A 17,691-nucleotide genomic window follows, 5' to 3' on the forward strand; every position below is an offset into this window, starting at 1 on the left:
CTTTTAATGTACAGGTACAAATTTCCACTTTTTTTGTCACACTTGATTACCAAACATGGGAGTTTTTTATCTGAAAAAATAAACAGAGGAGACTTTTTTCTTTAACCAAATAATCTCCGAAATTCACAGCCCAGACAATTGTTAAATTTCCTTCACATACTGGGCCCAGTCCAGTCTATCTATAAACACATAGTAAAACCCAGTGAAAACTTTAGTATAGAAACAAATTCAGCCCATAAATATATAAATTAAAACTATCTGTTACTAGCTTGTCTATCTGTTACTAGCTTGTCTGTGTGAAGGAGAAAGATATGGCAGTGGCAATTACATTGAGCAGCATATCAAAATCATCATCATTATCATGGCTGCCCTTGAAAACAATGATTAATGTACAGAACAAGAAATGGGTTTTTAACCCTTTAGCCTGTTGTTCAACTAGTTCATCAAATTCAAGAAAACAACTTATACTTTACTCTAAGCCTGGCTGTTGTTTGTGTGATGGTCTCAAAGAAAAGCTTCACGCTGCTTTCTCTCTCTCCTCTTCTGACCCTTCTCTCTCTCTTCAAGATGTTCATCTTCAGGTGCAAAATATTATTTTTTTCGTACTTTTATAGTATTTGATTGCTTTGTTTTGTTGTGATTATGTTTGTATCATTTTGTGTGTGTTTGTAGATCAAGGATATTACTACAAATGCTGAGTGGGAGAAGGCTTATGAGTTTGAGATTCCAGTTCTTGCAAGAGTCAGTCCTGATGGCACTGAGGTTTGCTTTTTAAATATTGTCGAGGTTTCAAGATTGTACAATTTGTTTTTCGAGTTCTTTGTGTTTACATAAGAGATGGTACATTTTTGATATTTGAGGCAATAGGGTACTGTTATATTCCGATATGATAGTTAGCAACCCTCATTCATCCTTTGAGTAGAATTTTGAAATGTAATCTAGCTGCTTGCACATTATATGATAAGTACTTGAGTGAAAATTGAACTACCCTTGGTGTTGAAAACGTGAAACTAAAAGTGCCAACATTTAAAAGAACCGGAAAAACTACAAAATGTGTAAATAGAACTTGACAAAATCTACGACTAGTATACATTAATTAGTGATCAAAGCATTCATAGTAATTGTAATTAGATTGGGTGAATTTTGGTGTTTTATATATTTATGAGAATGTGAGTTGAGAGCTCTGCATCTTTCATTGAAGTTTTTTTAACAATTGGCAGAAGAGTCAACTAGCAAATATATCGAGTAGGTGAGTAGTTAAGCTGTTGCGGGATGCTCTTGATTGTGAGGCAGACACAGACTAGTTTTTTTCCTATTTGAAAAGTTCTCCAAGTCTTTGTGGCATATTTTTCTAAAATTATATGTCGATTTACTTCCATCTGATTCTCCATACACACAGGGAGGATGGACAGTATGCGGGGGGAGATTAGAATGGGTATTAATGATATTATCTAGTAATAAAAAAAATTAGTATTTACTATTTAGTTGTCCCCATTATGTAATGATGTAGTGGATTAGTTGTTTTACTTATTAGGTAGTCTTGTGACTAGTATCCGGTTTGTCCGTCCCTGATTTTAGGTTCTCGTTGACTACAGCCTACATGAATTAACAATAATTTCCTTCTTCAATCAGTAAACCTAACTATATGTTACAACAAAAAACCGACATCCCTTAATTTTTGAATATCTCCATGTTAACATATGTCCTTAAAATAGAATGATGCATTTTGCCTGTTAGTAATCTTAACATCTTACCAGGAACAACAAAATAATAGACTAGCTTGCTGTGCTATTATGTGGTGCTCATCAGCCTTATTATCGTATATAATATGTAAAGCTGCTCGGTGATTTGATTGAATAAATTTACTGTAATGACTTGTGTTACTTTGTATGCTATCTTTATATATAGTAGCACGAAAGTGTGATACACATGTATGGCGATGGTGTTGGCGAGTCTTGATAGACATCTTGTATTTTGTTAGTAATATTCTCTGTGTAGATTTTGAAATCGATTGTGCCACATATACTTTACTTTCTGAAACGTATCCCGGTAGGCTAGTTATTCATGGAAGTGAGTAAAGTTTGGGTTGTTAATTAAAACTTCAATTTTGTAGATCAGGCCTTAATGCTTCCTCCCTATCTAGACTCCAATACCCAGTGCCTCTATGTTAAACCATATGCTAATAAATTTGCATGTTTTTAGTTATATATGCAAACTCTTACCTGAGTTCATCATGGGTTGCAGGAAATCCTTCCTAGGTTATCTCCCCGCCTTGGAGTTGCACTTATCCAAAAGAAAGTAGCAGCAGCATTTAGTGACTAACACGTTCGGAATAAATTGTGATATATTTAGAGAATGTTGTGAACATTGTAATATAAATTTCCCATGTGTTTTAAATCTTGGAGCCAAATTTTAATTACAGTGCTTATCTTGGAGTTGTACTTGTTCCAACTTCACTAACTGAAGAAGTGGATGTATTTCACAATTTCACTTTTGCAAATCATTTCTTAGTTTTTCGTTAAGAATGAGGTCCATGCTGGGCGTATATTTCTAAATTAAAATAACATCTTGATCATGCCTTATGTATATCTATGTTGCGATACCTTTTCTTTTCCAGTCTTTTTACTTTAGTACAACAGTCATTCATCCTTGTCCCATAGATGACTTAATACAATTTACTTCAATGGTACAGCCATTACAAAATAGAACTCTCCAGCCAAATTGGACATGTATTGTAACCCCCACATATGTTCTCTGGAATCTATTTTCCAAAAAATATATTTAAATTACTGATTATTTGTTTCAGAATAGTATAAATTTATGGCTAATATGTATCCCGCTCATTCTTGTGTGAGGATAATTTGGCTACTTTTATTTTTAAAAACCATGATATCTTGCCCAAATTAAGAAGAATCAAAACACAACTATGAAGTATGAACTATGAAGTGCCACTACAGCTTGGAGACTGGACTTAACATATAGCATGATACTTTTGCCTTGAATCCAAATTGGATTAGAAAAGCCTAGAATGACAAACTCCTGTCAAGTATCGAGTAGTATCTGTTTCTCTATAATCTAAAAACTATGTCTACAACATGCCTTGAGATGAATAATTTCCGCGACACCATCACATAGAAGCTGAAAAGGAAACCTGTCTAAGTATAATGTATTATAAAATAATTGAAAACAACGAATCCAAACAGAAACCAAGAAAATGGGTTTAAGGACTAACTAGAATGAGTCTCCTGTAAAACAATCAATCATCAATGGATTCCCTCTTCTCACTAACAAGGTCTACTCATCTGGAACTGCAGTTGTATACAAAGAAGGACGACAAAAGAAGCAGCTATTGTACAACAAAGGTCGTGTTAAGTTTGATTTCCTGAATTTCTTGATATGCATGATACTTTAATTTCATAACGTTGCCTATGAGAAAATCTAGATGAGCTTCTTTTTCCTAAAGTAGCGCTTGAGATGAAATACTTGCATAACTGAAACTGCAATGCATACACCGATTGACATTATACTGTACCAAGCCACTCTACCATTGGTTGTTTCACTCACTTCCCTCATGTCTGCTTCCCTGTTTGTACAATCAACAATATGAAACATCAGCACTTGTTAGGTTTGTTGTATATAAATATACTTTCATCAATAGTCTTTTTGCTGGGTCTATCTGAAATTAAAAACAGAATATAAATAAAAATTAGTTAACTGAAGTGACTTGTTTTCATCCCAGTTTGTACAAGCAAAATACGCATCAGCACTTATTAAGCTGTATTCTATACTAGTATTTTTCTAGCTCTATCAGAAATTAAAAATAGCATCTACATAAATATGAGTGGACTGAAGTATCTTGTTCTCACTATACATTTTCCAAATGCATATGTACGAATACGATAAAGTTACTATTAGATGACCATATCTAGCAAACTTTAAGGGTGTAGGTGAATTAACCAAGTAGCTAATATGTTATTAGCATTTTCTCCTACTGGATATCTCTATATAGATTGCAAGAATTTTAGATGATGCAAGACTCTTACTCAAAACCTCTGGGTAAAGCAAGAGCCATGGTCTTGGGAGAAGCTACTGAAATGTAGTATAAAATCAATTATGTGTAAATCTTCAATTTAGGAAAGCTATCAACTCTCAAAGTACGATGACAAACAAACTATAATAATGTACACTACTACTATTATTTCACTTGATCGTATAACAATTGACTTGTATGTCAATGAAGAACAGAAAGATATAGTTGCCACCCATGGATCATATGGTTCTGATCCTGCTTTTATATTAATTCAACTTGGGAACAAAAACTTGAACATATTACCAAACAATATTTACTATCTGCTTTCAGATCTATCACCAGAAAAGAAGGTTGCAGTACCACTCTGTATGCCATGACTGGTCACAGTACCAGTGTTTTATAACATATACATTGGCAGATGGTAAAAAATAATTTGAGGAATATAAAGAACAGATATTTAAGGGTAAAGAAAGATGACACACAGAAATCGGAATAGAGTGCAAAGTCAAGTAAATTTCAAGAGTATAATCTACCTAGACTTGAGATATATCAGATTTTGATGGATGGCATCAATTGCACCTTCAAGTTTCCTCAACTCCAATTCAACACCCTAAAAACACAGGTGAAGTGTTAAGCGGATATGAACCAATAAGCAGGCTAACAGTATCTTATTTTAGAAATCCAAGAACCACTTGCCTCAATTTTTTCCTTCCTTGCTACTGTCTCCCAATCCTTTGCAGCAATTCCAGTTCTCCAGTCCAGACTAACACTTACGCCAGTAGTTGCTTTGTGATTTTCATCCACCCAGAAACATGCCAAGTAATTTCCAGCCTCGGTAGTTGTAAATGCAAATTGACCATGAGTCACGTTCTCTTGGTGGTATAGATTATTCCCATACGGAGATGTTACCTGTAGACACACTTTTAACAGACCTATGTGCAGAGCTATTGAAGACGGTTTTACTGAACAAAAATATGCAACAGAACAACATTCCATTTACATTCTAGGGTGTCCTATTGTTCTCCAAAAAAATCAGAAGTTAAAATGCTATATACTTCTTTTGATTCTCATTAATAGTGTAGAATTCCAACAAATGACTAATTCCACTGATGGAGAAGTTTATAACGTAATACCTAAATAATGGGCTATAAAAATTTAATGTTACTGCATATCTTTGATCCGTAGTCATAGATACTTCTTTACAAATTGTCATCCTATAAAATAGGCAAGCCCCAACTTTCCAATAAAACACCATATGCTGTCCCTTGCATCCTTTTTTTACTTTTGTCCCTTCCCAATTGGCCAAGGAAAAAGAAACATGCTCGAAAGCACAAATGGAGAAAAAAGATGGTGATGGAAGAATTGTATGTGTTGTTTCCTGAATTTTATTATTTCATATAACATTTGTGGTATGTATTCACTACTGAAAAGAATATAAGATTCGTACATAAGTTGCCATTGTGTTTTTTTATACTATATATCATGATATGAAATGTTAGTGCTAGCAAATTCAACATGTGTTTATATTGTTGTAATAGGTGATTTTGACTTCAAGGCGGCCTATACAGACTACCATATCCCCACCCCCTTCGAATATAAACAAGTGAAAGAACATATGTCAACAAGTTCTTCCTGTTACTTCATTGTCCTTGCAAGAATATATAAATTATAACAAAAATGAAGTACAAAAGTGTTAGCTAACTTCTAGTCATCTTATCCATAAACAGCCAAAGGTTTCTCCATATCACAGATTGTAAACATATGAAAATGATCGCCGCAGACTAAACTAATGTAGATTGCCACAGTATTACATAAAAACAACTGTTGGTTATAATCTAAATTATAAATCGTACATTGAAAACTGGTGACAGACATAACCTAATGTAACACTTCGGTGGCTAAAATTTTAAATTTGCAATTTGATAGTGAAGCGTGGCTTTTATCTTTCAAAAAAGTCTGTGACTTTATTGTAAGACGGATTCAACATGGGGCCACCATATTTTGGTGATTAGTAACTTTTTAAGAAGGCACAGGTAATATCTAGCCACCAGGAATTTAAGAATATAGTGACCAAACTGCTACATTAGGTAGAGTTCGGCCACGACTTTTCAGTACTCTAATTTTCCATCATCTCTGATAGATTAATGATGACTTATAACATCTAGTCATCTATCATGAAGTTTAAACCTCATAGAAGAAATCGTTGAGCTCAGAGGTTGTTTTGCACAACATAAGAATTATTCTATATATTTCAGAAATAGTCGAAAGTGGGTGACGTGCTAAAGCAAAACACTACAACATGAAAACATCTGAGCTCAGAGGTTGTTTTTCACAATAGAAGAAAAATCTTCTATATATTTCTGAAAGTCAAAAGTTGGCGATATGATAAAAGCAAAGCGCGAATTAATAATATCAAGAAAACAGCTACGCATGTCACAGATCTCCTATCCTCTTATAGTCATCACACACAAGAGAAACAAGTGCAAGTATACATATATTTTAGAAGAGATAAAATAAGACTTGAGATGGTGCAACAAATTATTTGGTAGATTGATATAGTAACATACAGCACTAAGATCTAAATAACAATATTCCAATAACAGGTGTTGTTGCCTAGTTTTTGATGCCCTCAACCCAAGTATATATTTCACCTTGAATAGATAGTATTTTACACCTATCAGGGCTGATGCAAAAATTTTTGATATGTAATTACTCAGTGTAGTGGGTAGTAAAATTAGCATTAAGGTTTTTATGATTAACGACATCCTTATCAAATTTAATTAGCTTCTAATTCCACTCATGTTGCATTAAAATTTAGATTTGGATTGGTTACACTCCCTTACCCGGACTCACCAAGTGTACCCTCATACCCGTACCTGACTCGACTGGACATGATACATGTGTTTGGCATGAGATCTGAGTTGGATCTTGCATATTCAATTCAGACACTTCATCTTACAACAATCTACGTTCAAAATGGAATAAAAGGCCTCCCAACAACTTTTTTGTAGAGAGTAAGGTAAGGTCCATGATGACTTTCCCAATGCAACCCTTTGATTTTATGCTTTGAATATAACATATATAATCACAAGAAAAGGTTTAATTGATAGAAGGGACTATTTTTTAAAACGTAAAATGAATTAAGAACACATAAATATACAATTATTTTAGGTTTATACACCGAGTCCCCACACCCATGTCCAATTTCAGATCCACATCCAAAAATTCTAATTTTTTTAAACCAAGGATCCAAAACTTTCATCTGCACCTACAAGTCCTGGTAACATTGGGTTAACATTGGGTTACTTAGGTGTCTCCTAACCACAGCAAGGTGTAGCATATTCCCACATAGCACTAGTTCACAGGCATAGGACTATGCAAAATTGCCCAAGTAACATGTAATAGATTTTCATATCCTCACGTGGCGGAAATGGGCTTTCTAAAGTTTGAATTTGTTGAACGAATTCTGAAAATCATATATATTACAATATTACAAAAATATTGTTCTTCACTTGCTATACATAACAGTAAAGCATTTATATGCAGGGTTTGAATTCATTAACAAATGCAGGTCTCCAGTTGCTTATTATTAAAGGTTATATTATGTCAAAATATTACTATGTGATAATGTTAATAGTAATTTGAATTTTGAACCTAACCGCAGCACTCGGAAAGTTCACAAATTCTTATCAGGTGTAGTTAATTGCTTTAATGAGAACCCAATAACCAAACATCCTGTTTTTCCTATTATTCAAGTGCACAACATTCTCATTGACAAAACGATTAGTAGATAGCCATGCTAACAGAGAATTAGTTTATCGTGACACTTAAAAACTCTTTTCCATATATTCTATATATATATATATCTTTGTACCATAATTTTCAGATTAAAGTGTTTAAGGGACTATGAAGCAGTTCATCAATGCCCACAAATGATTGGTGCAGTGTTTGAGCTCTTGTCCTGTTTGCGGGAGGTCAAGAGTTCGAATCACAGTGTGCGTGCGTAATCAATTAGCAAAAATTAGCAAAAAAAACAATTCATCAAATAAAATTAAATCTAGCTACTATTTGAACAAGAATCAATACATTCATCATCAATAATAGCAGAGATTATAACAGGAAAAATAAACAAAATTAAAATAAGTAAATTAGTGAATTAAAGATGTTACCCTGGCAGCTATATTAGGTGAAGTTTGGGGATTAGAATCATCACTAACGACAGAGAAGTCAGCAATAACGACGACGTTTTGCTTGATATCTTCAGAAACACACTTAGTTCCAGTGCTGGGTACTTCCAGCCAAACTGCTCCACCGTAGTTTGAGACAACATAAATTATCAACACAACGTACGGTATCAACTGTGACCGGGCTTTGACTTTGTTAGCCATTAAGGGTGGATGTCAACTTTGTATGTGTGCGTGTGTTTTTTGTTATAAGGGAGTTGGAGAAGATAATGGAGGCTTAGAGATCGGAGGAGATCGGAGGATTAAGGATTTTAGATCTCTTTCTTGTTCCGTTGTTTGATGACTTGTGTAATAATTATAAGAGTTTGGTTCTTGTTCGAGGCGGTTTTGAGGTCACGCCTGTTTGACACCCGGTGCACTGGACGCGCTATGCGAGGTCCGCGGTTAAATGTTAAATATAAAATGGCTACTCTTATTCCTATAATTTGGCACTGAAAATGTTATAATTTGACACCAAAATTTTTTTGATGTGAAAATAGCTCTTACATTTCAATACTGGTTCTATTTTACAACTAAAAAATATATATTTAAATAACATTTTGGTCCAACTCATTAATTTTAATTTAAAGTGGACCTCTTTACATTTCATTATTAAGAATGTGATGATGTGGCAAAAATGATTATAGTCATCTTTGATCTTGTATAGAAGACTAAATATCCACCTATCCAATTATTTATCAATGTATAATTATGCATTAGAGTTTAATTTTATGACTTTGGTCTCATATTATAACTATAAAATTATATATAGCACTTGCACTGGATTTGCTCTCACACGTGAGCGCTCTCTCGCTTTTTAGTAATATATATATATATATATATATATATATATATATGTACATACTTTTATATTAAAGACGTAATATTAAAAATTTGGTTGGTAGTCGGTCTGGTCACCATAATTATAGTAATATTTAAAATAAAACACTCTCATAAATAGATAAATATTCATAACAGAATTATAATATGTTTAATGATTTTCGTTAAAACAGAATAATATATAAAATCCACCCGGTCGGACTAAACAAAATTATACTATTAATCAAATTTTAAATAAAAAATTAAAAAAACTATATATGGTTAGTTGCATTTGAAATGTGGCAGCCTAATTGCAGGATTTAGGGAACAAAGAAGCATTACCATTTTCATGCAATTATGAAGATATTCAAAGATGCTGGATAGAGTAATGTAGCAGCATGAAGTTAGACTAGATTTAGTTTGTCTTATTGTCTTGTCTTACTATCATGTAACTTGGTGATATATAAACCAAGTGTAGCAAGTAAAACAACAACTAATAAGCATTATTTTCAGAGAGATAGATAAAGCTGTATCTGTTAAGCATTTCTCTGTATTTTTTGTAAGTTCTCTTGTAAGCAACTGTATGCTATTCAAACATCACAGAGTTCTCAACTTTATATATATCTTTGGTGGATAAGTTCAAATCCACCAAAAAGTTTTAAAACCTTGTGTTTTATTACTTTGTATTTTGATTTTTATTATTCTTTCATTCCGCACTACTGCAAATGAAACACATTTATATACTAAGTAAAAACATTCTCAAAATAAGAAAAAGTAGCCAGAATTACATTCAACCCCCCTTCTGTAATTCTTGTTGCATTATTTGGGAATAACAATTGGTATCAGAGTAAGCTCTTGAAGTACAAAGAGTGTAAAGATCACAACAATTAACAAGATGAATAAAAAGGATGTTGGAGTAAAGATTCCACATATGGACAAAGACAACTATCACCATTGGAAGGTAAAAATGCACCTACATCTTCTTTCTCAAGATGAAGCCTATGTGGACCCCATTGAGAGAGGTCCTCATGTTCCTATGAGAGCTGCTACAGGAAATGAGCCATCAGTTCCAAAGCCTAGACATGAATGGTCTGATCCAGATATTGAACAAGTCAGGAAAGATAAAAAGGCCATGAATATACTATTTAATGGTGTTGATGGTGATATGTTTGACAACATCATTAACTGCAAAACAGCAAAAGAGGTTTGGGACACAATTCAAATTATTTGTGATGGTACTGAGCAAGTAAGAGAGAACAAAATGCAGCTCTTGATTCAGCAATATGAGCATTTTCACTGTGAAGAAAGTGAGTCACTCACTGTTATATTCAGTAGATTTCAAAAGCTACTGAATGCTCTCAAGTTGCATGGAAGAGTCTGTAAGGTCCCGTATGAGGGCTATTTTAAGATAAAGGGGGGTTGAATAGCTTAATTACCAATTTAAAAATTGTTATGGCATTTTAAAATAATTTATCCCTTTTTAAAACTTTACCGAGTGGTTATGCAGTTTATATTTACGGAAAATAAATTGCAAGGAAAAAAAAATACCCATTGAGAGAGGTCCTCATGTTCCTATGAGAGCCGCTACAGGAAATGAGCCATCAGTTCCAAAGCCTAGACATGAATGGTCTGATCCAGACATTGAACAAGTCAGGAAAGATAAAAAGGCCATGAATATACTATTTAATGGTGTTGATGGTGATATGTTTGACAACATCATTAACTGCAAAACAACAAAAGAGGTTTGGGACACAATTCAAATTATTTGTGATGGTACTGAGCAAGTAAGAGAGAACAAAATGCAGCTCTTGATTCAGCAATATGAGCATTTTCACTGTGAAGAAAGTGAGTCACTCACTGATATATTCAGTAGATTTCAAAAGCTACTGAATGCTCTCAAGTTGCATGGAAGAGTCTGTAAGGTCCCGTATGAGGGCTATTTTAAGATAAAGGGGGGTTGAATAGCTTAATTACCAATTTAAAAATTGTTATGGTATTTTAAAATAATTTATCCCTTTTTAAAACTTTACCGAGTGGTTATGCAGTTTATATTTGCGGAAAATAAAGTGTAAGGAAAGAAAATACCACACAGTGATTTTATCCTGGTTCGCGATGGCGCAACCTCTAATAGATTCGCTCACCCCTACTTCAGTCCCCGAGCTCCTCTCCCGGACTCGGGATTTTCCCTTATAATAAACTCGCTCCTTTAGTAGGCGTAAGAGCCTTTACACCCTTAAAAGTATTTGCCTTTGTGTGGACTTGGCCTCCTTAGCTTTTGTCAGTCTTGGATCTTAGTGACCCGGTCTTAGGTCTTTCATCTTCTTCACGGTGCGAAGACTACTAACTCCCCGTTAGTACGTCTAGGACTTGATTCTTAGAACGAGAATCACTTCACTTCACGTCACTTCACCTCACTAAAAAACTAATAAGACAATCCACGAAACAAACTAAGTATAGAAAAGATGGTTTGAACTAGTATGTGTTGTGAATATGTTGTGAACTTGATGATTTCATTAACAAAACACCTTACTAGATTTAGATTAGTAAAAAATATAGCACTCGATGGATAAGGAATATAATCCCGACGGATGATGATTTGTTATCCATCGAGTGAGTAGCTTGTGTAATAATAAGTCATGAAGCACATTTCTGCAAACACCTTTGTTTTGATTCTGTAGTAGCATATAAGTCATGTTGACTTTAATTAGATATGCAAAATAGGTTGATCAATTGTACATAGATGATGTCTTGTAATTCTGCATAAATGAAATGAAGTCAAGTGCCAAATAGCTATCCGACGGATGAACAAAAATTATACTCGACAGATGATCAACAAGGCAACCCGGTGGATGATCATGTACCCGACGGATAATCAATTCAAACATCTGTTGACAGTGACAACACAGTCACATGCGTCGAGTGTATGCAAAAGGAATGTGAAAGCCTATTCAACTAGGTTTTTGAGAACAAAGAAGCATTGCCATTTACATGCTATTATGAAGATATTCAAAGATGTTGGAATAGAGTAGTGAAGCAGCATATTATTAGACTTGATAGGTTTTGTTTTATTATCTTGTCTTGTTACTGTGTAATCTTGGTGATATATAAATCAAGAGTAGCAATTAGAATAAAAAAGACTAAGAAAATATTTTCTCAGAGAAATAATTGTAAGCTGTATCCTTAGCATTTCTCTGTAAGTTTAGTTGTTCTTATTTGTAAGCAGCTGTGAGCTATTCAACCTTCACAGAGTTCTCTTGATATATATATATATATAGTGGATACATTCTAATCCATCAGAAAGTTTTAAAGACTTGTGTTTTTATCACTTTGTGTTTTGATTCATATTTATCTTATTATTCCGCACTTTGTAAATCAAAACACTGTCATATATATATATATATATATATATATATATATATATATCTTAAGTTAGAACATTTTATAATTCAGAAAAAGTTTCAAGGATTTCATTCAACCTGTAACACCCCCAAATCTGGGGTCGGGGATTCGGGTTGTCACGAGTTCCATTTCCCTTAATAATACTTAACCTTAACAATCAACCAACTGCTGCGTACTGTGACCCCACAATACACACACACATACCGCAAGTTATAGTCTAAGAGATGAATACCAAAAATAACACAAGTTATTTTATTCCACAATTATAAACCATTTCACCTCAAAAGGGTTTCTGAATAATTTACATATTCTTTGCCATTATTACAATTCATAATATACATAAGTCTGGTTCATCAATAGTTGAAAGCCTAGCCTATTGGTAGTTCCTACCTCAGCTACGGCGGCATCAACGCTTCCAGAACACTGTGGAACGTTTCCTAACTGCTTGCGAATTGGAAGCTTGGTCATGTTCATCTTTTCTATCTGTTGTTGTGTGATGAAAGAAGAAAGCAAGGGTGAGCAACAAGCCCACCGAAATAATATGTATAATAATTAACAGTATATGAGCATTCTCATAGTACTCATGAAAGTCTTGGTCAAGAAGAAATGAACCAAGCTGATATCTTAACGCGACCAAGTCGTAAAATATTCAGTATATATATACATATATACTTTTCACAATCTTTGAAATCCTCTGACATGTATAATATACACAGAGTTCCAGTTTATAACTGTATAAAAATACCGTTGCAAGGTGATCTCATATATCTAACCTTGTCTCAACATTTTTCTGAAACCTTTGACATGCACAAGATAACCATTTACTAGATATAAGTTTAAAAGATGAAGTTACAAGATACTCCAATATACTCATATCTTTTCCGAATACTACTTGAACCACCACTGTTCAAGGTATAAACAGTTTCGAAAGTTCATCACATAGATGAGACTACAAGATAAGACTTGAATAGATTCAATCCTTGAAATGTTGTTTAAAAGAAATGAAGTTACGAGATACTTCATTTGAGGGAAACATCATTATAACCGTTTGACCCTGTCAATGCCTCAGCAATCACCCATCCGTAGCCTTTCGATCGAATGCTCCGGGTAGTGTTGCAGAAATATCCAAACTGGATGATGAACTCATTATGGGAGTTTGTCGCGCCAGGAAGACCACTTACGATGATCAGTCGCAGTAGTGCAACCCCACCATTTTCTACATGTAGAGGAGAACCTGTCGGATTTACTTGTCAACCGAACACTGGACTCCTAAGGAATGTACCGTCTTAGCGGAACTTCCAGGCCATTTGGGCCAATATAATAAAGCCGGGCCGGCGCCACTCGACCACTTACGCCACTCCTAGTTCAGATGAAATCCATGACTCTGAAATGTAAAGCTCGTCCCCCCTTCCCCAAGTAGAAACTTGTTGATACGGCTCCACCAAGAAGTCGTATCTAGTTGGAAAGGAAAACTCACCGATATTTCCCAGGCGATGCCTGTTAATGGATTAACTTGTTCCAAGAATTTTACTTCCGGAGTGTTGGGTAAGTAATCAAAAACTCTTTTATCAAAATAGCAACCTTGTTGTGAATATAAAATACACCACAGAGCCGGATCCCTCAGGTTTTGAGCGAGTATTTAAATCCCCTTCGAAAAGAAGATCTTAAATATAAAAAAATGAGTTTTGGGATCCGCTCTAATCTTTTAAAAATCATTTTGAAGACTCGAAAACATTTTTAAGAATGTTTGAAGTAATGTTGATTTAATGAAATAAATCAGTCCCGATATATTAGAAAATATCTGAATATTAGTATTTAAATAATATTCCCATAAGGATAATCTTTATAAAAATAATTGAAGTAGAAATTTTAAAACTCATACTTGAAATGAATAATAAATAACCAAAGATATACTTATACGAAAGTACGATCTTTATTTGAATAATCGAAAATAAGTTTGATTATCAAAACATCATTCTTTAATAAAATAAAGAATATTATTTAATAAATAGGTGGAGTCATAAGTCCTCGAATGAATATTCAAAATAATATTCTTTAAATAAAATAAACGGAGTCATAAGTCCTCGAATGAATATTCAAACTAATATTCATTAATTAAAATAAAGTTATCGAATAAACCTTATTCGATTAACAGTTTTGAAAACTATATATCTATATATATAAATATATATATATATATATATATATATATATTATACTCGGGAACATCGACTCCCGGTTTAGAAAATGTTCACCTTTGGGTCCCCTATACTAAGGGTATACGCAACTACTGCTTATCTCTATCATAGGTATTATGCAACTTATAAGCATTTGAATCAACAATTAGATATCAAGATTACGAAACAGACACGCATATATACCATATCAACATGCTTCAATATATTGCAAATTTGCTAATAACAATCATGCACTTATCACAAGATAATGCATATACATATATTTACATCACAACAACAGTATAATGGGTAGAAAACTTGCCTGAGTGTTCCCGGATAGACTTAAGCTAAGAGTGGGTCCGATAACCTATGAACAACAACATAAGTTGGAATTAAATCTCGGTCGCTTAAGAAACTAGACTTTAACCAATTGAATCCTAACGTTCGCTTATGGTCACTTCTACGCTTAACGAATCATATAAGTCGTTCGAGTACCCTCGGCTCCACCATTTTTAATAAATTAACCATTAAGAATTTTAAGGCGATTCTTTCACGAGTACCCTCCCAACTGCCTAATCCACCTTACATAATTGTTTTATACTCCAATTAGACATTTAAGGTCCTTAACCAAGGTTTCAAAGTAAGGCAAGGGGTAATGGTTCGGTCGCGAAACGCCGTTACTTAAAACGGTCGTTTCTCCTAAACCGTACATCGGATTCAAGCGAACCACATATCAAAACGAAGCTCGTAACATGAACTATCTAAAAATAGCAATGGTCAAAACCTAACAGTGAGTTCACGGGTCCTGATGTTAAGAACAAAAGCAGTCTAAGGTAAATCGGGCATTACGACGGCTATGTTACGCGATTACCAAATTTGTACAACTCAAAATCAATCCACAATCAACCACAATCAACCCATAACCACCAATACAACCAAACTCCATCCATACTTCATTACAAAAGTCCCAACATCTCAAGATTTACCAATTTATACTACCCCTAAACATGAACTAAAGCTATACTTAAGTTCATTAACCAATAATCAAGATTTACAACTCCAAACTCATTATAAATCCAACCCAACTCTAAATATACATGAATCATACTTCCAAGAACTAAACCAAGCATAAAAAATCTAAATATATGGAAGTAAGGCTAGGGTATGAGATTATACCTTCCTTGGTGAGTAAAAGTAACTAAGGAGCTTGGAATCACCCTTGAAAGCCCTTACCAAAGCTTAATCTAATAAAAAACACAAGATCAAACAATTTAAATTTCTTGAAAACACTATTCACTCTCTTCTTAAATGATTTATTGAAAGAGATTGTGAAGGAATTTGGAGCTTAAACTCCTAGGATAGCCATAACTAATCATAAGGAACCTTGGATAATTACCTTGCAATTTAACAATGTTTGGATCTTAGATTTTGAATTTCTTGTCTTTGTAAAAGTGAAGAAGCCGAGAACTTCTTGCTTGGAAAGGTGGATAAAATGTGTTTTTGTGGTTTGTGATTTATTTTGTTGGTTGTTTTGCTTTTGTTTTGATTAATTACCTTTTAACCATGGTAAATTTTGTGTGGTTTATAATCAACCAACACTTCCTTCCCTTTTGGTCATGCTTATGTCATCCTCCTATGTCATCTTCCCACACTTTTCCTCTTCTTGTTGATGTGATGACATAATCATCACTAACCTCTTTGATTAGCTCCTAATTACTTGGCTAATGACCACTAATCTGTTATACGGTTCGCTTAACTTTCGTTTTCGTTTATCGTTTGAGGGATCATACCCGGGATCTTATTACTTGGGTTCCCTTAACCTTTCTCAATACATTATATTCCTTTTATGATCCTCTCTTATAATCCTTGAATTAAAATCCTTTTAATCATGTTACCTTATACTCAATTCTTTCTGTATCTGGTGGATTTTCGGGAAAAATCAAAGTGTTCGAATTTGGATTCTGACGATCTTTACATACACTTATATACCATATAGAGTACTAATAAGATCTCAGAATATCAATAAAAAAACCTTTATAAAGTGTGGCATGAAAAGTTTTCTTATTCAGCATAATCAGCAAAAACACTATTCATAAGGGTTTCAAAAATTCCAAAAATTGGGGTTATTACAGTCTCCCCTCCTTAAAAGGATTCCGTCCCGGAATCAGATACAAAATGAACGGGGATACGCTCTTAGCATTACACTTTCCAATTGTCAAGTAAATTTTCCCACATTGTGGTTCTACCATCAAACTCTGACTAGTTTGATAACCCTTCTCCTAAGCACTTGTTCATTTTCAATCTATAACCCTTCCAGGTTGCTCCATATAGGTTACGTCTGGTTGCATGTCTATGCGCTCATATGCCTCTATTTGTCTGGCATCCGAATTACACTTCCTTAACATTGATACATGGAACACGTTATGAACTTGCTACAGTTTCGGGGGTAGGGCTAGCTCATATGCTAACTTCCCAATATGTTTTAATACCTCAAAGGGGCTAACAATTCGTGGGCTTAGCTTTCCTTTCTTTCCGAACCTCATTCATCCTTTCCAAGGGAATACCTATAACAGCACTAGGTCCCCTACTTCCTATTCTTTGTCCTTTCGTGTCAATTCAACATACTTCTTATGTCCATCTTGGGCTACTAACAACCGTCCTCTGATTAGATCTATTATATCCTTGGTCCTTTGGACTACTGCTGGTCCGAGCATCTTGCGCTCTATAACTTCATCCTAACATAAGGGAGATCGACATTGTCTTCCCTCAAGGATCTCATAAGGCGACATCTCGATAATGACATATGATCTATTGTCGTAAGAAAACTCAATCCGCGATAAATGACCATTCCAAATTCTTTCAAGTCTATTACACAGACTCTCATAATAGCTTCTAGCACTATAGCTTTTGCTTCTCAATACTCCCTATTTTTCTTGTTCGTAGTCATTACTATCTTCCGTACATAATACTATACTGGTTACACTTTTCTCGCTAGAGTTTTATAACCTTTTAATAACCGCGTCAACCTTAGTATCATGAACGC

The 17,691-nt window shown here is 34.2% G+C and overlaps 2 protein-coding genes across 2 annotated transcripts; one reads left to right on the plus strand and one right to left on the minus strand.

Moving 5' to 3' along the window:
- Positions 1-250: 250 nt before the first annotated feature.
- Positions 251-2,586, plus strand: LOC141712645 (uncharacterized). Its single transcript, XM_074515658.1, has 3 exons — positions 251-581; positions 673-762; positions 2,245-2,586. The coding sequence occupies exons 1-3, from the start codon at positions 312-314 to the stop codon at positions 2,320-2,322; spliced, it is 438 nt and encodes a 145-aa protein (XP_074371759.1). The 5' UTR covers positions 251-311; the 3' UTR covers positions 2,323-2,586.
- Positions 2,587-3,139: 553 nt separating this feature from the next.
- Positions 3,140-8,604, minus strand: LOC141712646 (transmembrane emp24 domain-containing protein p24delta3-like). The gene is made up of 4 exons (XM_074515659.1): positions 8,200-8,604; positions 4,727-4,939; positions 4,564-4,640; positions 3,140-3,583 (listed from the first exon to the last, which is right to left on the minus strand). The coding sequence occupies exons 1-4, from the start codon at positions 8,416-8,418 to the stop codon at positions 3,439-3,441; spliced, it is 654 nt and encodes a 217-aa protein (XP_074371760.1). The 5' UTR covers positions 8,419-8,604; the 3' UTR covers positions 3,140-3,438.
- Between the last annotated feature and the right edge of the window lie 9,087 nt (positions 8,605-17,691).

Source organism: Apium graveolens, chromosome 3 (genome assembly GCF_009905375.1).
Source record: "Apium graveolens cultivar Ventura chromosome 3, ASM990537v1, whole genome shotgun sequence".
Lineage (NCBI taxonomy): Eukaryota > Viridiplantae > Streptophyta > Magnoliopsida > Apiales > Apiaceae > Apium > Apium graveolens.